This window comes from Astatotilapia calliptera, chromosome 3 (assembly GCF_964374335.1).
Source record: "Astatotilapia calliptera chromosome 3, fAstCal68.1, whole genome shotgun sequence".
NCBI lineage: Eukaryota > Metazoa > Chordata > Actinopteri > Cichliformes > Cichlidae > Astatotilapia > Astatotilapia calliptera.
In genome coordinates this window covers 79,263,348-79,286,748 of record NC_137424.1, presented here as the reverse complement: position 1 = coordinate 79,286,748, position 23,401 = coordinate 79,263,348, and the positions used below count along the sequence as shown (strand labels likewise).

At 45.7% G+C, this 23,401-nt stretch overlaps 1 protein-coding gene across 1 annotated transcript in view; it reads right to left on the bottom strand.

Annotated features, from left to right (window-relative positions):
* LOC113017929 (uncharacterized) overlaps positions 1-23,401 on the bottom strand; it is a 61,261-nt gene that overhangs the window by 12,026 nt on the left and 25,834 nt on the right. Inside the window, exon 5 of the mRNA XM_080299411.1 lies at positions 8,328-8,654. Within this exon, the coding sequence (XP_080155537.1) occupies positions 8,328-8,654 (327 nt within the window). The remainder of the gene's footprint in view (positions 1-8,327; positions 8,655-23,401) is intronic.

The window sequence follows — 23,401 nt, the reverse complement described above, 5'->3', positions numbered from 1 at the left end:
CGGGTATTTTTGAAAACGGAGATTTTCCGTTTTCGTTTTAAAAAATAATCCCGTCCACACATAAAGGCAGAAATGAAGGAAAACGCTGCTATGAACATGCCAAAGCAGCAGGTGGCGCTAGATTCCTAACCGTGCAGAAATGTTGGCCAATCAGAAGTCTAGAAGCCTCTGTGGGAAAAAGTAAACAAAGCTGGGGCATACAAGCAGAACCGAGTCGTATGTGTGGAGGGACAGTAACTGTGTGTGTATGTAAGCATTTAAACACTGCAGAGAGTAGAATTAACAGCAACAGTATTGTAGAAATTCATTTCACCGAAACAATAACGTGGCGCACAGTGTGACGTCAAAAAATGCGCACACCTTTGATGCTGCGTTTTCTCCGTTTTTCTAGTCCACACGTAAATGCAAAAACGGAATTTTCAAAAATATCCACCCTGGCCGGAGTTTTTAAAAATCTTCGTTTTCAGTGACCAAAAACGCCGTTTACGTGTGGACGAAAGGTGAGCATGCACCGGTTTATTGTATTTCCAGACTTACTTGCGGCACAATTTACAGTGAACGCTACTCTGTTTTTTGTCAGACTTGAAATAGCCGAAATACCTTCACACTACGGAACTTCTATGGCTCTTCCGTTCGACAATCTCTCCGGCATTGGAACCATCATCTGTTTTCTCTTCGGTAACCTTCGGTCACGCTCGGTTGATTTTTCTAGTCGGCACACTCATTTCCTCCATTACCCGGGCGGTACGGTGGCTGGCTGCTTCCCAAACAAATACACATGTGCGGCTTGGCACTTGTGCTGTACGTAACAAGTCACGTGACGTGACGCTGCGGCTGTGATTGGTTCGGCTCTGCGCTACTTAATTTGGATTGGCTGTTCTTTTTTTTCTTTTTTCTTTTTTAAGAGGACAAGGGCGGCGAGGTCTATCGCAATAGTTTAATTTTTCTATCGAGAAAAAGTTATATCGCAATACATATCGTTATCGTTCTATCGCCCAGCTCTAGATGAATGCATGGACTAGTTTTTCCAGGTCCTGTTGAGACATCAGATCTTTTATCCTTGAAATATTCTTGAGGTGATAGTAAGCTGATTTTGTTATTGTCTTAATGTGTTTTTCTAAGTTTAAGTCTGCATCCATCACTACACCCAAATTTCTCGCCTGGTTGGTGGTTTTTAGGTGTATAAATTGAAGTTCTCTGGTGACCTGTAATCGTTTGTCTTTGGCACCAAAGACTATTACTTCAGTTTTGTTTTTGTTTAGCTGGAGAAAATTGTGGCACAACCAGTCATTGATTTCCTCAATGCATTTACCAAGAGCCTGTACAGGGCCTCGGTCTCCTGGTGACATTGTGATATATATTTGTGTGTCATCTGCATAGCTGTGATAGTTTATTTTGTTGTTGTTTATAATCTGTGCCAGTGGGAGCATGTAAATGTTAAACAGAGGGGGTCCCAAGATGGAACCTTGGGGAACTCCACATGTGATACTTGTCTGCTCAGATGTGAAGTTACCTATTGATACAAAGTATTTCCTCTTTTCTAAGTATGTTTTGAACCAGTTTAGTACAGTTCCTGAAAGACCTGCCCAGTTCTCCAGTCGTTTGAGTAATATGTTGTGGTCAACTGTATCAAATGCTGCACTGAGATCCAGTAAAACTAAGACTGACATTTTTCCACTGTCTGTGTTCAGACATATGTCATTAAACACTTTGGTCAGAGCGGTTTCAGTGCTGTGGTTCTGTCTAAAACCTGACTGGAAGGCATCATAGCAGTTATTCTGTTTTAAGAAGTAATTGAGCTGTTGAGAAACTGCTTTTTCAATAATCTTACTTAAAAATGGGAGATTTGAGATCGGCCTGTAGTTGTTCATTTGTGTCTTGTCAAGATTGTCCTTTTTCAGTATAGGTTTTATTACAGCAGCTTTTAGTGGTTCTGGAAACACACCTGATATTAAAGAAAAGTTGACGATCTGTAACTGGTCTGACTCTAAAGTCTTTGAGACCTTTTTGAAAAAACTTGTTGGAAGGACATCTAAACAGCAAGAGGAGGAGTTCAGTTGACCTAAGACGTCCTCCAGGTCTTTGCTGTTAATAGGGTCAAACTGTTTCATGGTGTTTAAACAGTTTTTCGGTGGACACAGTAAATAGTCTGGATCTGCTGTTGATGTACCAATTGCTTGTCTAATCTTTTGGATTTTGTCTGTGAAGAATTTGGCAAAGTCATTGCAGGCCATGGTTGAATGAAGTTCAGCTGCCACTGACACAGGAGGGTTTGTTAGCCTGTCAACTGTAGAAAATAAGACCCGAGCATTATGGCTGTTTTTAGTGATGATGTCAGAGAAGTAGGACCTTCTTGCACTCCTCAGTTGTAAATTATAATTGTGAAGTTTCTCTTTATAGATGTCATAATGAACCTGGAGGTTTGTTTTTCTCCATCTGCGCTCAGCTTTCCTACACTCTCTTTTTTCATTTTTCACCAGTGTGGAGTTTCTCCATGGAGACTTTTTCCTTCCAGAGATAACCTTCACCTTAATGGGAGCAATAGTGTCCATTACATTTAACATGTTAGCATTGAAGCTATTGATGAGCTCATTGACTGAACCTCTGGACAGGTCAGGTGTTAATGGGAAGACCTGGTTAAAAATTGCACTACTGTGTTCAGTTATACACCGTTTTGTGATCACTGTTGTTGATATATTTATGTGGGCTGAGATTTTACTTTCAAAGAAAACACAGTAATGATCAGACAGGCCCACATCAGACACAGTAACCTTCGAAATGCTCAGGCCCTTGGAGATCAGTAGGTCAAGAGTGTGTCCTCTATTATGTGTGGCCTCTGTTACATGCTGAGTCAGCCCAAAGTTGCCCAGAGTGTTACTCAGGTCTTTAGTCCCTTTGTCCTGAGGGTTGTCCACATGGATGTTAAAATCCCCAACAATAATTACACAGTCGAAATCAACACAGATCACAGACAGCAGTTCACTGAGGTCATTAAAAAAGTTTGTGCAGTATTTGGGAGGCCTGTAAACATTAAGAAACACAACTTTGGATGGGGCCTTCAGCTGTAAAGCCACATATTCAAAAGACTGAAAACTTCCAGGAGATAGCTGCTTACATTGAAATGATTCATTAAATAAGACAGCGACCCCCCCTCCTCTCCTGCTCACCCTGACCTCACTGATAAAACTGTAGTTAGGAGGGGTCGTCTCGATGAGAACAGCTCCACTGTTACTTTGGTCCAACCAAGTTTCAGTTAAAAACATAAAATCAAGGCTGTGCTCAGTGATTAAATCATTAATTAAAAATGTTTTCCCAGCTAAAGCTCTAACGTTTAATAAAGCAAACTTAAGTGTTTTAGAGGTATTACTTGTCCCCTCATGTTTGGGAGCAGTCTGTGGCACACAAGGTATGTTTACTATGTTTAAAGATCTTTTAGAGTGCAGCTCTCTGTGTTTTGACCAGGCCACATGTCTCCTTCTGTCACCTGAAAGTACAGAGATTTTAAAACCTTCTAGTAAACAGGGTCCCAGCTTCTCCTGGGAAAAGTCACCACTGCCATAATCCTCGCAGCCCAGACCCTTCACACATCACACATCAGACTGCGGAGACAGGGCATGAAGGTGGTAAGGAGGAACTAAGGGGGGCGAGGCTGGGCAATGTGACTTCGATTGCTCTGTTGAGGGTGGGGCTCGATGGCGAACCTTTGGCCGCTCTGGTGGGGGGTTTATGGGGGACAAAAAGGGATTGGGCCCGGGGGTAGATCTGAGCCCAGCATTGACCCGCTCCATCATCTCCTCAGTGCTCAGTGAATTTCAGGTGTGGGGAGGAGGGAGAAAGGGAGGCGGAGGAGGGTGATGGGGGTGATGGCCTGTCAGGGGTTTGGGGGACTGGGGAAGATCGTGGTCCCTGGTCCTGGTCGTTGGTGTTGTTGAGAGAGTTGGAGGCAAATAGGGACCCCTCTTCTTGCCTCAGATGTCTCTCCTTTCTGAGGCTCTTCCTCAGATGCCTTAGATGTCTCTCCTTTCTGAGGCTCTTCCCAGGTGGGGGCAGATGGAGCTCCTCCTCAAGGTTTCTGCTGGGCTTTGTCTGTTCTTGGAGTACTGTTTGTTCCTCTTTATGAGATAACTCCTCGTTTATCTCAGCCTTGGCACCAAGCACAGATGGATAACGTATGGAATAAAACAAGTTGGAGGTGAACAGTTTCACCCCTGACTTGTTAAAATTAAATCCATTTGCTTTAAACAGATGCCTGCGTTCCCAAAAAATATTAAAGTTGTTGATAAAATGCACTGAGTGGTCAGCACATGCTGATATAAGCCATTTATTCAGTGTAAACAACCTGCTGAGTCTCACGTCTCCTCCTCTGACCGGCGGTACAGGTCCACTGATGAATACAGCTGCATTCAGAGAGTTTACAGTATTTAATAATCCAGTAAAGTCCCGTTTCAGAACCTCCGACTGTTGTTTGGACACATCGTTTGACCCTGTATGCAGAACAATGTTTGTCACAGTTGGATATTCATCTGCAATTTGAAGAATTCTCTCCTTCAGGTTGTTGACCATATCGTTAGGAAAGCAGAGGACTTTAGTGTTCTTACCGCACATCCTTTGTACATCCTTTACGGCAGAGTCACCCACAATCAGAGTTTCAGGCCTAGCCTTGAGCTTTCCCTGTGGCCTTTTACTTTTCAAAAGATTTTCGGACCTTACTTCGCTACTTTTAGATGGATGGTTGTCCGATATAGCTCCAGGGTCCTTTGATAGTGGAGCAAATCTGTTGTGCAGTTTCACATTCAAATTCAAATTCAAAATTCAAATTCAAATTTTTATTTGTCACGTACACAGTCATACACAGTACGATATGCAGTGAAATGCTTAGACAACTGCTCGTGACCTAAAGAAAACAAAAAAGGAAAAGGCTATGAATAAGATAGGAAATAAATATGAAAAATTAAAAAGGGTAAATTTAACTAGGAAGGAATAAAATATAAATTAAGGTCAAAAATGAAATAACTGTACAACACAAATTAGAATGAAGGGTAAATTTAACTGGGAAAGAGTAAGATAAAATATATAAATTAAAGTTGAAAATAAAATAACTGTACAACAAAATACACAGTATAGAACTATATAAGAATGTATGAAGAAATATAAATAAATAAATATATACACAATAACAGCAGCTGTGTGTGGTGTGATTGAGAGACCGTATCGCCTGCGGGAGGAAGCTCCTCCTCAGTCTCTCTGTGTTGGTCTTCAGGGAGCGGAATCGCTTTCCTGACCTCAACAGAGAGAACAGTCTGTTGTTGGGATGGCTGAGGTCCTTCACCATCTTCCTGGCCTTGGTCCAGCACCGCCTGCTGTAGATTGAGTGCAGGTCAGGGAGCTCGGAGCGGATGGTGCGCTCAGCTGACCGCACAACCCTCTGTAGAGCTCGTCTGTCCTGCATGGTGCTGTTCCCAAACCAGGTTAAGATGTTTCCCGTCAGGATGCTCTCTATGGTGCACGAGTAAAAGTTCCTGAGCACCTTGGAGGGCAGTTGGAACTCTCTCAAGCGTCTGAGGTGGTAGAGACGCTGACGGGCCTTTTTCACCACGGAGTTGATGTGACAGGACCATGACAGGTCCTGCGTGATGTGAACTCCGAGGTATTTGAAGCTGTCCACTCTCTCCACTGGGCACTCGTTGATGACAGGGGTCTGGTAGTTCCTCTCCTGCTTAGTGCTGAAGTCCACTATCAGCTCCTTTGTCTTACTGACATTTAGAAGGAGGTTGTTCCTCTGGCACCAGTTCTCCAGATTCCTAATCTCCTTCAGGTAGGCCGTCTCGTTGTTATCAGAGATCAGGCCCACCACGACGGTGTCGTCAGCAAACTTGATGATGGTGGTGGAGCTGGTAGTGGCCACGCAGTCATATGTGTACAGAGAGTACAGCAGGGGGCTCAGAACACACCCCTGGGGGGCTCCAGTGCTGAGAGTGGTGGAGGCTGAGACATGTCCGCCCATCCTTACTGCCTGTGGTCTGCCAGTTAGGAAGTTGGAGATCCACTGACACATAGATGAGCTGAGTCCCAGATGCTCCAGCTTGGTGGTGAGTGTGGAGGGAGTTATGGTATTAAATGCAGAGCTGTAGTCGATGAAGAGCATTTTAACATAATTCCCCCTTCTAGTGTCCAAGTGAGTGAGTGATGTGCGGAGGAGATGAGAGATGGCATCGTCTGTGGAACGATTTGGATGGTAAGCGAACTGTAGTGGGTCCAGTGTGTCTGGTAGTGAAGAAATGATGAAGTCTCTGACCAGGCGTTCAAAACACTTCAACACAAAACATTCAGTTGTTTTGGAGGTTTGTTGTTAACCTTCCTATTCACGGTTGTCCAGTCCTGTTTCCTCTCGTATACAGGGGTAGAAGAGCTTCTCTGTCTCGTAGGAAGTGAAGGCCAGTCGGTTTCAGAGATTTCAGCTCGCTGTGCTCTGCCTGTAATACGTCCTCCCCCTTCCAGGAGACATGATTTATGTCTTGGTTTTGCACCAAGACAGTCCAAGGGGGATTATCGCTTGAGGATTTATAATAATGCACAGTCTACTTTCTTGGTCATGTTATTTGTGCTCCTTAGCTGTGTACTAGCTTGCTCATCGCCATTGTTTTGAATCAAAGGCAAGGTTGTTTCATTTCCACACAGTCCATTTACCTCCACGTTTACTTCTAAGCGATGAATTTTTGTCTCCAGTACTGCAATCTTCTGCAGGAGGCTGTGGTAGTCATCTGTGGAGAGGGAAGGCATCTTGTTGCTAGTTAGCCTAGCGGTTAGCACCTTTCCAGGCTATTGAGGCTGTTCAGTGCCCAGACGCTGTAATCAGGCTTAAGCTGTGTCTAGGCCACAGACACACGGAGCGCTGAAGATAAGGTAACTATAAAAATGTTGCTGTTTCTGTTAAGAACACTTTAGTACTAATGATCTATAAGTGTCCAGAAGCTATCGCAGGTAAGCTCATACAGAAAAAAAGGGAAAAAATCAGCATAAAAATAAAAACAAATCAATAAAAGAAGCAAAGCATTTAGAGAGCAAAGAGATGAAGCGTCCACACTCACAAAGGGTAGTTAGGAGGGGTACTTTGACTTTTCATACTTTATGAAAAGTCAAAGTACTTATTGTGCAGAAAAATGTTCCCATCAGTGTCTGTGGATCAATATTACTGCTGCACATGTTTAAGGCTGAGCTCATTTCAAATCCTTTCTATTGTGTTGAATCTGCAGTAATGCATCATATTCTATAAAATCATATGTTTGTAGTGGCTGTCCTGTGAGGGCCACGTCTCTCTAAACAAACAGCTGTTAATGAGCTCACAAACACAGGCCTACAGCTGGATTTGAAAAAGTCCATTCAATAGAAAATCAACAGTCACAGCTGGATTCAAAGGCTTGAGCTCTGTGTGACATGGTTACCTGTCAGCATCTACAGGGGGATTCAAATATGAAGGAAACATGAAGGTGGTGCATTAGAAAAACTGCTGCTTTCAAGTGCAGAGCAACAAACTGTTTGAACTGATCCAACTTTATTCACACAGACAAAGATTTGTGCATCAGCTGCTGTTTGCTGCTATAGATATAATCCAGCTGATGTGGAGAACTACATGTGACACTTTGATGCAGCCATGAATCTGACTGATTTCTTTCCATTTTCAAAGGTTGATGCATCAGTTAAAGTCCTTAAAAAGCTCAGAAATAAAGAGAAAGGTTGGTTAAAGCAAAGAGAGGCACTGGCAGCATTTAAAACACTAAACAAGAGAAACAGATCAGAGAACATCAGACTGAATAAGTGGAATAAAGTGAAACAGAGAACTAACGCTCCCTAAGAATGGAGCTGTCAGAGGAAGAGAGCAGCAAACTGAAAGTCTCTGTTAGCTGCAGAGCTCTGAAACTTCACACAGCTTTGGATGATAACATGGAGAAAGGATGTGGAGATGTTCACACTTCTGCTAGAAATCATCTTCTAGTTATTGTGACTCAGATATGACTGATTATAGATGAGGACCAAAGAAGGTTGTTACTGAGATTTGAGCTGACTTAGCTTAGCCTGTGTTTCAGCCACATGCTAAACAAACACATGTTCAGAAACTAGAAGATGTTACCTTTCAGATGAAGTCTCACACATGAACTTTGCTCCTACAGTTCATCTGCTGAAGCTTTTACATTTGGCTGGAAATCAAATAAAAACCAAAACAGCCACAAACATCAGACATGCTAACACTGTGACATTATTGGATGGAGCCCACTGAGACTGAACCACCATCATGAGTCTGACCTCTGACCTGTATCTACAGCACTGACCTCTGACTTTAAGCTCCACTTGTTTCTTCATCAGGATGTTTCCCTCCCTGGTGTAGACGGTGCAGGTGTAGGTGGTGTTGTCTCCATCTGTGGGGTGTTTCAGGGTCAGACTGAGGTCTCCAGGTTCCAGCAAGTTTCTCTTCATCTTTGTTCGGTTCTTGTATTTATCGTCCTGTTCTTCAGGCTGGTCAGAGCCGTTCTCATACACGTGGACCTTCCTGTTGTTTGCATCCTTCCACTCCACTTTAGCATCTTTAGGCAGACAAACTGTGGTTTTGCAGATCAGCTGGACAGACTCCACCCCTGAATCCACCCCCACCCAGGGGACTGAGAGGACAACAAAGCATAACATGAGCTGCAGTAAAGGTTACTAATGGTCTCCTTATCACCTGTTACAGAGGACGTATTCCTGTGCTTGTCCTGTTAGACCTCAGTGTAGACCACAACATTTTACTGCAAACACTAGAAAACAACAGTTATTAAAGGGAATTTACTGCAGTGGTTTGAATCACATCTGATAGATTCCAGTTTATTTATGTAAATTAGGAGTTTTCTTCATATAGAAAACTTTGGCATGGACTTTGTTGGATTATAATATTATTCTTGTGCCATGTTAGATCCCTAATTAAAGATTGTGAATTATTATGTAGTTTTAGTTTGCATTATTCTCCTGAATTAGAAGAAGCTGATAACTATTGCATTTGTTAAACTGATTTGCATTACATTAGACTGCTGATTTATTGTGAATGAATGATGTTGTTTTATGATGCATTATACTGCTAAGTTATAAGAAATACTGTTCGCAGAAAGTCATCGTCTTATTTGTCTGATTAGAAGAGAACAGAACATACTGGAGTTTCCTGCTCCATCTCAGCAAGAGCAGATAAACCGGGAGCCAAGGTCGTAGCTTAGGCGCCGTGTGAGAGAGAGTGTGAATGTTTAGGCTTTTATGATAAGGTGGGGGCACCAGAGGCTATAAGAGTTTGATCAATGCTCCACCATTTTGAGATCTGATGCTGTCTGCGTACAGTGTTTATCTCCCACGCGTGTGATCATTAAAATCATTGTTTGACTGAACACGACCGGACCAGTGTTGTTCTTTTGGTTTTTCATCTTGTCTCCATCCCCAATATTTGAATCCGTAACAGCTGGGGGCTCGTCTGTGGTATTGGGGTGGAAGGTTTGGACGGTCCGAGGTTGTCGAATGGACAGGCACAAGCCAGTGGTCTGACGTGAGTGGGCATAAGCCGGCTTATACAAAGGTAAGGCACTACCTGTTGAATCTATTTCCGAAGTGTGCCAAATTGGACATGACAAAATTAAAGTCTACTCACTGAAGTTGCTGGTGGATGTCTGTTTTGATTTTGATGAAAAAATCTCATGAGTTAAAGCAGTTGGACTGCTGAGTGAATTACAGTACTGAGAGCCAGTTAAGAAATGAATGAAATGAATGCAGGAACAGGCTGCTAAGAAGTTGAGTTAGAGTCTCAAGTAGTTTGGTAGGGAATTGGTCATGTTGTTGGTTAAAGTCCAAATTGGTTATAAGTGTGAACCTGTGTAATTATAAGTGGGGGAAACGGCTCCATTGACCTCTAGGTTGCACTTGCCTCAGTCAGACTCTTATTTTAGGGTGTTGACTGTTGTTTCAAAGTGTTATAAATTATTATAGGACGTCAGTCGGAAACTGCTAAGAAGCGCATAGGTTACGCTTAATTAGGTTACGCTCCCTCCTGGCCGTGGATGCGCAGTCTTGACCTGTCGGCGAACAGGGTTAGTTCAGTTTGGCTTAACTGTGGGGTACAGGGCATCCTGGAATAAGGTAGGAGTTAGAGTCTCCTCACCGTCTGAAACGGTGTTTTGTGCTTTTTTGGACACAGTTAAATTGAGTTAGGGACTTTAGAGATTAGGCCAGAAACTGTAGAAACAGATACTGGGTAAGTGGCAGTAAAAAAAGTGGAGGTTAAATTTGTCGAAATTTGTTAGGCGCTAAAGCTGTCGGGCCTGTCAGTGTTTGTAAATATATAAGACGTCGTTGTAATATAAAATAATAGAGCTTTGGGTGAGCTGGCTGTGAGACTGTGTATGACGTGAAGCTGCAGTACTGCGAGCTATTTTTAGACTGTGTGTAAACATTCTGCTGTGACGCGCATGTAGCAAGTACATAAGCTAAAATAATTTAAGTTGGTTATGAATAGTTGGGCTAATTCAGAAGATATCAGATTCGGCTCTAGGAGGTGAGTGAAGTACAATAAACGTACAACCACAGATATTGTGATTACAATTGTTATTTATAGTGAAAATAAAGTGCAATTACCAAACACCAATATTTACAAAATCTGCAGACAAGGAAAAAATAAAACAATTCAAGCTTGTAAAATATCCGCTGCACGGCAGTGCAGGAACCTCGTCCAACCTCTGGCAACAATGTCCATAAAGTTTATTTCATGAGTGATATAAGTCCAACGCGTATGACAGTCTAGACAGGTTGAAATTTGAAGTAGGATGATCAGCACTAAGATTCCAAAGCTGAAATCTCAGAAGTGAGATTTAGGGGACTAAACCAAGAGGGGAGAGTGTAGGCCGCAGCAGCCTCCTACCAGACCGCAGGAAGTTGTAGCTGGGGTTCTGGCTCGTTGGGCCTAGCTCGCCATCCAAAGTAGTGGTGTCGCTGTGGTCTCTCCAGGGCACCACTAGCCTGCACTATAATCACAAAACCACTATTAGCAAAATTCATCTAAACTTCCCAAGCTAGCTTTAGTTCCAGTGTACACATAAAATCCATGAGAAAATACAACAAATACATATCCAACCATTGTAATGAATTAAAACAAATGACAATCTCAAATAACAAAACTACAGCCACATAAAGTGAGAGCAGTAGTAATACAGTAAGCCTCAGCCATCCCATCAGCTAATAGCACTGGCATACTGTTACAGGTTACAAATACAAACAAACATTCAGACTCACTCACCATTCACTACGTGCGATGTCACATACGAGCCCCACGCATCTACCCACGGCGGTATCAAAATACTGTTGAACGCAATCCACAATTAATTCAAAACAAGTCAAGATAGTAAACAGCGAAAAGCGCTCGCCCCACGTACCTGTTGCTTCCATCCGCTAACGCCTCTCCCCCGCGTCGTTTCGAGGCGACAACCCGGAAGGCATATATCGGTGCCTCGCGAATGTGATTGGTCACAACAGGCATGTGCAGCCTCGCGGCATGGCGTGCGTCATGACGCACGATGCCTTCACGGACACGCTCCGGTTGGAATTTAAGATTCCAATTTAGTTATAGACGCAGTTCTTTTTATTTTTATGTGGGTTACATCCTCCCCGCCTTAACCATGCACGTCCCGTCGCATGTTAAACGCTAGACAACGTGAACAGACGAAGGACGGCTAGCATTATGGCCCAATGCATCGGAAAGACTATGCAACATCGTTTGGACAACGGAAACCAGAGGATTACCACGAGTGAAATAGTGAAGTCGATCAGGTGGTGCTCTTTGTCGTTGTGAACGTCTTAGCCCGTCACCTATGTCGGTGTCCTGTTCAATAACACTAGACTCTTCAGGAGAATCTTCAACAGCAACGACAGGAATGTTGACAAGTATGTCTCCACTTCCAGGTAAGTTTTCAGGCAAGCTATTTCTATCTTCAGGGTGACTTTCAATAAGTTCAAGCAAAATGTCTTCCACATCAGAGTCAGATTGCCCACCACCAGACTCCACTGCTGGAGGAAGAACACTGGACACAGAGGCTGGTTCCCCTTGCACTTCCACTTCAACTGAAGGATCCAAAATCAGTGGTCCTAGGCTCCCACCGTCAGATGAATCTGGAAAATGATTCTGTTTTTCCACAGTGAAGTGCAACGTTGGAGGATTAACATATAATGAAACCAAGCTTCCTGTATCCTCATCCTCAACCAGAGGTTCTGTGAAGGAATTTAAATCCGGGTTCTGCTGCCGAGTTCTTGGCCTGTGAGGAAGCGATTGCTCTGGTGATTCCAAGTTAACCTCACTGCCCGTGAGGAGGCCGCATGGAAGGAGGAGGTCGCGGTGAAGGGTCCGCATAGGTCCATCGCTGTTCTCAGGTTTTACCTTGTAGACCGGGAGGTCCCCAGCCCGATGGACAACCACATAAACTTCTTCCTCCCATTTATCTGAAAGTTTATGCTTCCCTCGAAGGCGGACATTCCTCACAAGCACACGATCACCTGGTTCCAATGCTGATGGTATCACACGATTGTCAAAGCGTTTCTTATTTCGGTCGGCAGCCTTTGTAGCGTTACTGGAGGCAATACTGAAACTTTCCTCCAATCTCGATTTGAGTGACTTAATGTACTGTGAGTGACTCTTTTGCTGGGATTCCCGCAGTGGCAGATTGAACGCCAGGTCCACAGGTAGACGAGGTGTTCTACCGAACATGAGTTCGTAAGGAGTAAACCCTGTAACCTCGTTCCTGGTACAATTATAGGCGTGAACCAGCGGTTTCACATGCTCTTTCCACCTTGTTTTTTGTTTTGTCTCCAAGGTCCCCAACATTGCCAGCAACGTCCTGTTAAATCGCTCCACTGGATTTCCCCTCGGATGGTAAGGGGTTGTACGGCTCTTCTGAATGCCTGCAAACTCACACAATTCTTTTACTAGTCTTGACTCAAAATCTTGCCCTTGGTCGGTATGAATTCGCTCAGGAATGCCATAATAAATGATATAATTCTCCCATAAACACTTCGCCACAGTTCTTGCCTTTTGATTGGGTGTTGGAATGGCAACAGCGAATTTAGTGAAATGGTCAGTCAGGACTAAGATATCACGAGTGCCACTAGTGTCAGGCTCAAGAGCAAGAAAATCCATACACAAAAGCTCAAGGGGTCGAGATGTTTTTATGCTGACAAGTGGAGCAGCTTTTTCCGGCAGGGCTTTTCGGCGCACACAGCGGCCACAAGTCTTAATCTTCTGCTCAACATCCTTTGCCATTTTAGGCCAGTAGAATCTCGTACGGACAAGGTCAAGTGTACGTTCAATCCCCATATGGCCCATATCCTCATGGAGGCTTTTCAGGACTGATGGCCGCAACTCCTCTGGAAGGACAAGCTGATATAAAAGGTCTCCATTGTCCCGTCTCCTCCTGTACAGGACTCCATCCACCAGCTCCAACCTGGACCATTCTCTGAGCAGGAACGGAAGTTCAGGGAGCTCAGCTCTAGCTGTTGGTGGAACCCTGTTCCCCGTCTCAAGCTGGTGAATAAGCTCTCGAATGCAGGGATCTGAGTGTTGTTTCTCTTTGATGTTAAGAGTAGAAACGACAGGCAGCTGATGACAGTCCTCGGAACAGTAACTGTCAGGGATGGTATCCATTTGAACTGACAAAGACTCGACAAGTGTGAAGCCAACCTCACTGCAGTCACCCGGCCGTGTGGCTCTGACCAAATGACTTTGGCAGATTGCTCTCACAGTCTCTTCTGGAAGGACATCAGAATCAGCTGTGTGTTGAGAAATGAACTGACGAATGAGTTCATGGTCATTAGAAACTTCATCACTGGAGCAGGAGTAAGGTCGCCGCGAAAGCGCATCAGCGTCACAATTCTGTTTGCCAGCTCTGTACAGAAGTTTAAAGGAGTACGTTGACAATGCAGCCAACCAACGGTGTCCAGTAGCGTCCAGTTTAGCTGTTGTCAAAACGTAGGTCAGTGGATTACTGTCCGTCACCACTGTAAAATCTGCCCCGTACAGGTAATCTTGGAATTTCTCGGTCACACTCCACTTAAGGGCGAGGAATTCCAGCTTGTGGGCTGCATAACGGCTCTCACTCTGCGACAATCCGCGGCTAGCATAAGCTATGACCCGGAGTTTCTCCTCTTGCTCTTGATACAACACTGCTCCAAGTCCGGTCACACTCGCATCGGTGTGCAGAATGTATGAACGAGACGGGTCTGCAAACCCAAGAACCGGAGCAGTTGTAAGCTTCTCAATCAAGGTTTCAAATGCAACTTGACATTTGGTATCCCACCTCTCCCCAAAGGGTTGGTTTGGCCTGTAGGTGGGTATCTTGTGAGCTTTCAGGGTCTTTGATCTTTGAACTGGAGAATATCCACGAGTCAGGTCATTGAGAGGTTTGGCAATGACGGAATAGTCTTTTATAAACCGGCGGTAATAACCAGCGAAACCCAGAAAAGATCTTAATTGTTTCAGAGTCTGGGGAACCGGCCATGTCTTGATGGTCTCTATCTTCTCAGGATCTGTTTGAACTCCTTCCTCAGAGACAATATGACCCAAGTACTTTACAGACTTTTGGAAGAATCGACATTTCTCCGGTGCCAGTTTCAGCCCATATTCCTTCAACCGGTTCAGGACTCTCAGCAGCCTTCGTTCGTGTTCCTCAAGAGTGTCCGAATAGATGATTAAGTCATCCAGGAAAACGAGCACTTCCTTTAGGTGAAGGTCCCCCATGCATCGCTCCATCAAGCGCTGAAAGGTGCTTGGGGCGTTGGTAACACCTTGAGGCATTTGGTTAAACTCCCAGAACCCAAGAGGAGTCACAAAAGCAGTCTTTGCCTTGTCTTCCTCCTCCATCTGGATCTGGTAGTAACCGGACTTCAGGTCGAGCACTGAAAACCACTTAGAACCAGTGAGTGCTGAAAAGGATTCCTCCAAATTAGGTAAGGGGTATGCATCCTTGATGGTTTGAAGGTTTAGTTTCCGGTAGTCTATGCACAGCCGGACCTCACCGTTCTTCTTCCTGACCACCACGATAGGCGAAGCAAAAGGAGACGATGATTCCCTTATAATGCCGGCTTCCAGGAGCTCACGCAGGTGACGGCGGACAGCTTCGAAATCTTGTGGATGGATTGGCCGGGCACGTTGCTTGAATGGTGTATTGTCATGGAGTGGAATATGATGTTTGACAGCTGATGTACATCCAAAATCCAAGTCATGATGCGAAAAGACCTCCAAGATGTCATTCAGCTTGCCTATGACTCGCGTCCTCCATTCAGGTGACAGTGGAGAATCACCAAAATCAAAGTTCAGGCTGGTGGTAGTGTTCCTGACTGGAAGATGGGTCACGCGATGTTCAGACAAGATGCAGTGGTAGGTTTCCAAATCCGCAATGACACTGTGAGGTGGAATGAAGGTATCTTGCTCCGACTCATTTGTAATAACCACAGGAACCTTGTATGGAGAAAGAGCTGGGAAGTTGATGAGACAACTGCTGACACACAACCCCCCAGGTAAGGTGGAAGCAGGATGCTGTAGGAGAACACTCTGGCTAAACAACGGGGTGGAAACTTTGGCAGAGCCCTGGATGACAATAGTGCGGCCGGCCGGAACACGCACTGGAGCTTTGCTTAGTAGCCTCACATTTCCAATGCTGCCATTCTCCTTCTGCTTGTGTGACAGCTGTAGTGTTTTCAACACCGCTCTGTACCCATGAGTGCTAGGCTGATAGCTCGGATGCTGGTTAAGATGCTGTTCATACAGGGGTTCCAGGGTGTTCATCCCAATTAGCACAGTAGCGGGGACGTCAGGGTGTACGTCCGGAACAACTAGAGCCAATGTTGTTACTTCATATTCTTCACCAACAAAATCTCTGGGGAACTTGACGGAAACCTGAATGTATCCAAGATATGGAATGGTTTGACCCGCAGCACCTTCCACCTGGAGAAGATCATGGAGTGGTTGAATTTGTTGGTCATGAAGATGATTGTTGTAAAAGGATACAGGTATTGTAGTAACCTGTGATCCTGTATCAAGCAGGCATTTCTGTGGATGGCCTGCTAGGGTCACCTCTGTTGTGCATCTTGACCCAACTAACCCATGAGGTAACATTGTAGTTGCCTTCGGACAAGTGTGTAGGTCTACACAGTGAACAATTTCCTCCTTGTTCCTTTCCTCCTTTGCGGGACAATGTGGGTCCTGCACAGTTCCTGTACGTCCCATTACAGAAACTGTATCTAGTTTAAATGTCCAGTTGATGAATTCCGCTTCTGCCATTTTGGTTTCCTTTCACTGAACTGTTTGCGTTTTGTATTGACCAATGCAGGATTGGGTCTGTTCTCACACTGTGGTCTAATGTGTCCATCTTCCCCACACCTGAAACAGAAACCAGGCTTGGGGTTAGGTGATATATTCCCCTGTGTATCCGTCCTTTGCTTCGGGTGCTGCTTTGGAACAGGAGTACAGGACTGGTGAGACTGGGAGGCAGTTAAGGCGGCAAGTTGCTTTTGTATCTCCGCCATCTGCTGGGTGAGAGTGGACAACGCAGCACAGACCCCCTTTTCTTCTTCTACTGCGAACTGAGCTTGAGCTGCAACTCTGTGTCTTGGTGTTCCCAAATGTTGCTTCATCCTCAGAGTTTTGCTAGCTTCTCTGTCTTCTTCAGTTCTTAATAGGAGTAACAGTTCTGCAAAAGAGGGTGGGTTGGATTTTCTCTGCTTCAGCTGGAGCTCAGAGATAAGGTTACTATCCCAACATCCCCTACAGAATTGGCTGAGCAGGTGCCTGTTCACTTCACCCTGCTTGACCCCTCCCCGCTTAACAGCTAAACTCAGGGCCACCTGAAGTCGCTGTAAGTAGCCGGATGGCTTCTCACCCGAGTTCTGCAGCGTGTCCATGAACTTCGCATAAAGTTCTTCCCCGTCCTGTACAATTCCATAAGCAGAATCAAGATGTTGAATATAAGTCTCTGCTGGTAGGTCGGGGTTAAGGTGCTTGATTATGTCCGCTGCAGGTGGTAAAAGACTATCAAGGATGTGTCTGGATCTTCGCAGTTCTGAAATGGCTGGATCCTTTAAGATGAGATCCACTCCAGAGCGCCATGTATCATAGTCCACCTCATGCTGTGGGTGTGGTAGTCTCCCAGAAAACATGCGCAGCTTATGGGATGAGCGTATGTTTACATCTTCGCTCTTTACTATATGCTCCACAACATACCTCTGTACTTCAGGTGGATTCAACTCAGCCGCAGACATGGCCTGTAAAATGGCCTGTATTTTATATAGCGCTTTACTAGTCCCTAAGGACCCCAAAGCGCTTTACATATCCAGTCATCCACCCATTCACACACACATTCACACACACTGGTGATGGCAAGCTACATTGTAGCCACAGCCACCCTGGGGCGCACTGACAGAGGCGAGGCTGCCGGACACTGGCGCCACCGGGCCCTCTGACATACTGATAGAATGTCCTTCTGTTGTTGTAGGATGTAGGGTAGCTGAAGAAGTGACAGGGCTAGCCATGTTGTGGGTTTGTCGATCCGGAGTGGCAGCCATTTTGTGTTCAGATGCGGCAGTGCATTCCTGCTTGAGCCCTTCTGGTTTTCCTGGGCGCAGTTCTGAAACAGCTCCATTTATTTGGGTCATTAGTTCTTGGAGAACTTCAGCAAAATCCTGACCAGACAGTTTTGCTACTTGTTTTAAGTCAGCTAAATAAGTCTTAGTCTTTGTGCACCCGACAGTAGCCGCATAGATTTTAGACAAGCTTTTTATATGATATTCATTATTTAAGGGCTTAAATGTATACGGCAGAATCGGACCCAATAAATCAAAAGCAGACCCCGTTTTAAACTCAACAACGAGCATATTATTAAACTCAGAACCGGGTGAGTTTATTGGCACGGAGCGTTCAATAGCACCATACTGGAGAAGAAAATCTTCAACCTCCTCAACCTCATATGCGGGGACGCCACTGACCAACACCGCGTTTGGTATTTTAACACCTAATGACTCCAACAAGTCCATGTTCATAATAATATGGTGAGATAGTGAGACTGAATGTACACAACAATATTATACTTGACACAACCTCCTGGCTGGTTCGCCACTAATTTGTCTTATGTAGCAAGTACATAAGCTAAAATAATTTAAGTTGGTTATGAATAGTTGGGCTAATTCAGAAGATATCAGATTCGGCTCTAGGAGGTGAGTGAAGTACAATAAACGTACAACCACAGATATTGTGATTACAATTGTTATTTATAGTGAAAATAAAGTGCAATTACCAAACACCAATATTTACAAAATCTGCAGACAAGGAAAAAATAAAACAATTCAAGCTTGTAAAATATCCGCTGCACGGCAGTGCAGGAACCTCGTCCAACCTCTGGCAACAATGTCCATAAAGTTTATTTCATGAGTGATATAAGTCCAACGCGTATGACAGTCTAGACAGGTTGAAATTTGAAGTAGGATGATCAGCACTAAGATTCCAAAGCTGAAATCTCAGAAGTGAGATTTAGGGGACTAAACCAAGAGGGGAGAGTGTAGGCCGCAGCAGCCTCCTACCAGACCGCAGGAAGTTGTAGCTGGGGTTCTGGCTCGTTGGGCCTAGCTCGCCATCCAAAGTAGTGGTGTCGCTGTGGTCTCTCCAGGGCACCACTAGCCTGCACTATAATCACAAAACCACTATTAGCAAAATTCATCTAAACTTCCCAAGCTAGCTTTAGTTCCAGTGTACACATAAAATCCATGAGAAAATACAACAAATACATATCCAACCATTGTAATGAATTAAAACAAATGACAATCTCAAATAACAAAACTACAGCCACATAAAGTGAGAGCAGTAGTAATACAGTAAGCCTCAGCCATCCCATCAGCTAATAGCACTGGCATACTGTTACAGGTTACAAATACAAACAAACATTCAGACTCACTCACCATTCACTACGTGCGATGTCACATACGAGCCCCACGCATCTACCCACGGCGGTATCAAAATACTGTTGAACGCAATCCACAATTAATTCAAAACAAGTCAAGATAGTAAACAGCGAAAAGCGCTCGCCCCACGTACCTGTTGCTTCCATCCGCTAACGCCTCTCCCCCGCGTCGTTTCGAGGCGACAACCCGGAAGGCATATATCGGTGCCTCGCGAATGTGATTGGTCACAACAGGCATGTGCAGCCTCGCGGCATGGCGTGCGTCATGACGCACGATGCCTTCACGGACACGCTCCGGTTGGAATTTAAGATTCCAATTTAGTTATAGACGCAGTTCTTTTTATTTTTATGTGGGTTACACGCACAGACGACTTTTGCTTCCTGTTTGGCGTGTTATAGAGCTTTATAATTATGAGTTGCACACAATGATACATGCCTGTAATTAAAACGCTGATTTTGCTGATTATAATATTACAAATAAGGTTTTGAATGACTACGGTGAATGTTTGATGTTTGGCTGGGTTTTGATATAGAAGAGACAAATCGTGCATGTGTAAGACCGGCACTTCAGTCGGCAGAGTGAGTGAGTGATAAATACAGCTGTGATTTGTTTCAGTTTTGTGGTGTGAAGTATGTTGGGTTTTAAAACTGAAGTAGAGAGAGGAGTGTGTGGGGAGGCTGGCATGTCGTCTGCGCTGTAAAGGTGGGCGTGTTGCCTGCTGGTCTATTTAACAGTGATGAAATGACATTAAATAAATCTCTTAGTGTGTTAATACAGGTGGCTACGGGCCTGGACCAACTGCCCCCACAAGCACAGCGGCCGAAGCAAAATTATAGTAATGAAAACCACACTCAGCAACAATCAGCAGCTATGGAAAAGTCAGCAGCTAGGAGAGAATTAAAGGAGAAATTAAGAGAAGTTTTTAACACATAAAATTGGGGCCAACAAACTTGTGGAGGTTGGGAAAGCGCCCGGAGCATCACAACAAAAGGTGAAACAAAAACACACACACGCAATGAAGAAACAGCTTACATTCATGAACACGTGGAGATTTTCCACCAAGGTTAAAGCAGCGAAACTTAGCATACACCTGTTGTTAAATGATAAAGGTTATCCACTACTAACGAATAAACTCTCTGGGTTTCAGGACAACAAATTAACTTCAAAAAAAAAAAAAAGACACTGGTCTGACCAACCAGTGAGGACATGACAAATTTAGTGAGTAAAAGAGTCAAATTGTGACATGTTTTCTGCTGATTGATTAATACAAGTGATTACTGAATGAAAGAAAACTCCATTTTTGGGGTTTTAAACATGATCTTAAGGATTTTAACATGAACCTGTGTTGTCCTGTCAGCTTGATGGGTTATATGTTGATTATATGTTATATATATTATATTATATGGTGAGAAAAAACAAAAAAAGGGGGGGAAGGCTAACACAGGGCCTGGCCCCGTTGTTTCTCCCCTCTCTGAATAACACAGCCAACACAACATTTCATGACAACATCACCCGTTCGCCCGTTTTGTTTTGTTTTTGTTTTGTTTTTTCTCTTTATGCTTGATTACAGGCTGCTTTGTCGGCCCGGAAAGCCGAGGCTGACCTGGACTCCTGCTCTCCCCTCCTCCATCGTTGCTCACTCCTCTACCATCTTTGATGTGACCCTGACCAAATGCTACAGCAGCTGGACCCACAACAACAACTTGAAAATGTCAACAGTGCTGCAGGAAAACGATCTCATGCAGCGGAGACGGAGAGCGTTAAATCAAAGGCCCGTTTCACTACACGGGGAGATTTCCGTCAGCGCCTCTTCTTTCTGAGAAGACTGAGAAAGGCCCGGCTCCCACCACCGATCCTGACCACCTTCTATAGAGGAACTATCGAGAGCATCCTGAGCAGCTGCATCACTGTCTGGTTTGGGAACTGTGCCATATCGGACCACAAGTCCCTACAGCGGATAGTGGGAACAGCAGAGAAGATCATCAGGATCTCTCTCCCCTCTATTGAGGACATCTACACCAGGACCTGTCATGGTCCTGTCACATCAACATCGTGGTGAAAAAGGCCCGTCAGCGTCTCTACCACCTCAGACGCTTGAGAGACTTCCAACTGCCCTCCAAGGTGCTCAGGAACTTTTACTCGTGCACCATAGAGAGCATCCTGACGGGAAACATCTTAACCTGGTTCGGGAACAGCACCATGCAGGACAGACGAGCTCTACAGAGGGTTGTGCGGTCAGCTGAGCGCACCATCCGCTCCGAGCTCCCTGACCTGCACTCAATCTACAGCAGGCGGTGCTGGACCAAGGCCAGGAAGATGGTGAAGGACCTCAGCCATCCCAACAACAGACTGTTCTCTCTGTTGAGGTCAGGAAAGCGATTCCGCTCCCTGAAGACCAACACAGAGACACTGAGGAGGAGCTTCTTCCCGCAGGCGATACGGTCACGAGCAGTTGTCTAAGCATCTCACTGCATATCGTACTGTGTATGGCCGTGTACGTGACAAATAAAAATTTGAATTTGGAAAACGAGGCATTCGCAAAGCCACCAGCATTGTGGCTGATCGGACACACCCCTCTCACACACTCTTCACACTCCTGCCATCTGGAAAAAGACAGCTTCAGCTGACAGAGCTGTGACGAGACGCCCATTAAGCCCAGATGAAAAGTGAGGCCAAGCAAAGGAATGCTGACCTTAACAACTCTGCATTAAAACTGTGCAGGACAGTGACGGACCAACACGGATGATCGGGCAGCAAAAAGGGCGTGCCAGAGACAGGAGGAGTAACTGAGGTCAGAAGGCACCTCAGAATGGACAAAAGCACAAGAAGAAAATGAGCTGAAGGCACAGGTGTCGGGGCTCGGCCAGGAGCTGACCTCTGAGAAGAGCCGAACAGCAGAGCCACAGAAGGCCGTGGAGCAAAGCAAGGAAAACATCAATGGACGTCAATCTGACTTGTACGGAAAAGACTCTGAGGTTTCTGCCCTCGGTGGGAGTTCAAGGCATCAGAGCAGAAACTGAGCATGGCTCAGGAGGAGTTGGCTGACAATCGAACCCATCAGTCAGGCTTGGAGTCCCAGACACAGGACTTGAAATCAGGCCGGAGCTCGCTGGAGCAGGAGGTCGCCAAACCTGACGGAAAAAGCGCCAGCAGCATGAAGCCAGCCCTGAAGGAGCTACGGAAGCAAAAGGGTCAAGTTAAGGAGGAGCTGAGTGGATGGGGGGGTGGGTGCAGTTTTCTCTGTGGTGGGGTTGGGTGGGCTGTCCCGGGCTCTGGGGGGCCGGGGGGCGCTGCTGCGCTGGGCCCCGGTCTGGATGGGCCTGGGCCCCCTTTCCCTGGCGGGTCGCGGAGTATGGGAGCGCCTACTGGGGTCAGCGGGGGAGCTGGCCCCAGGGAGGGGTCACCTGCCCCTCCCTTCCTTCCCTCCCCATCTCCAGCTGCCTCCCTCTTCCCGCTCCACCACAACCACCCACACATGCAGGGCCTTGGAGTAGGGGTATGTCACCAGGGTGCAGAGGAGGCTACCCTCCCCCTCTGTCCCCTTCTGGCTGCCTCTGCCTCAATTTTATCCCACAACTTAGACATTCACATTACTCACACTCTCATTACACATACATATAGGATCTTGGGGGTGGGCACGATACACGGAGTCCAAGTTACCATCAGGGTGTACACCTCACCCCTGGCATCGTTGCCCACCTCTCAATTTTAAATACACGTAGACATTGAGGGCTAGCAGGAGGGACTATGCGCTTACCTGCTGCTCTCTGGCAGGTAGCTCCATGCCCTTCTGGGTTTTAATTGCACCTTAGAACACACATGCATCAACACTACAATGAGCGGGTGGAGGGAGGTTTGGAGTCTTCTCTCACCCCCGTTCTCTGCGGCCTGCTGGAGTGGGGGGGCTAGGAGGAGTTGGCCGTCCGGCTGCGGTCTGGGGTGTGGGGCCTCCCTGCTGCTGCGGAGTCGGGGCGGTCTGCCTCTCCCCACCGCAGGGAAAAGGGTAACACCACCTGGGTCTGGGTGCAGTTCCCCCCTCCAGGAGCAAGGGTACCTAGACCCGGTTCGTAGAGTACGCTTGGGGAGTGTGATCGTGTATACAGCGTCTCTTTATGTCTGTCTCCACGTCGGTTGAGTGTGGTGTAAGTGCATATGAGAGCATGAGGGTGGGAATGGATGTTTGTGTCTGTGTGTGCCTGTATGTCTGTGTCTATATGTCAGGTTGGGTATCAGACGCCACCTCTCTGGGGACATCTCAGGCCTCCAAACCTTGGAGGGCCTATCTCCACCCACCACCACATCCCCTGCCGGTGGCGGACTCCCTCAGGTGTCGGTGCGTTGGTGGTTCTTTGTGTCTGGGGGTGGGCGCCCGGGTACACACTGGCTCACTCCTTGGCGGCCGCTT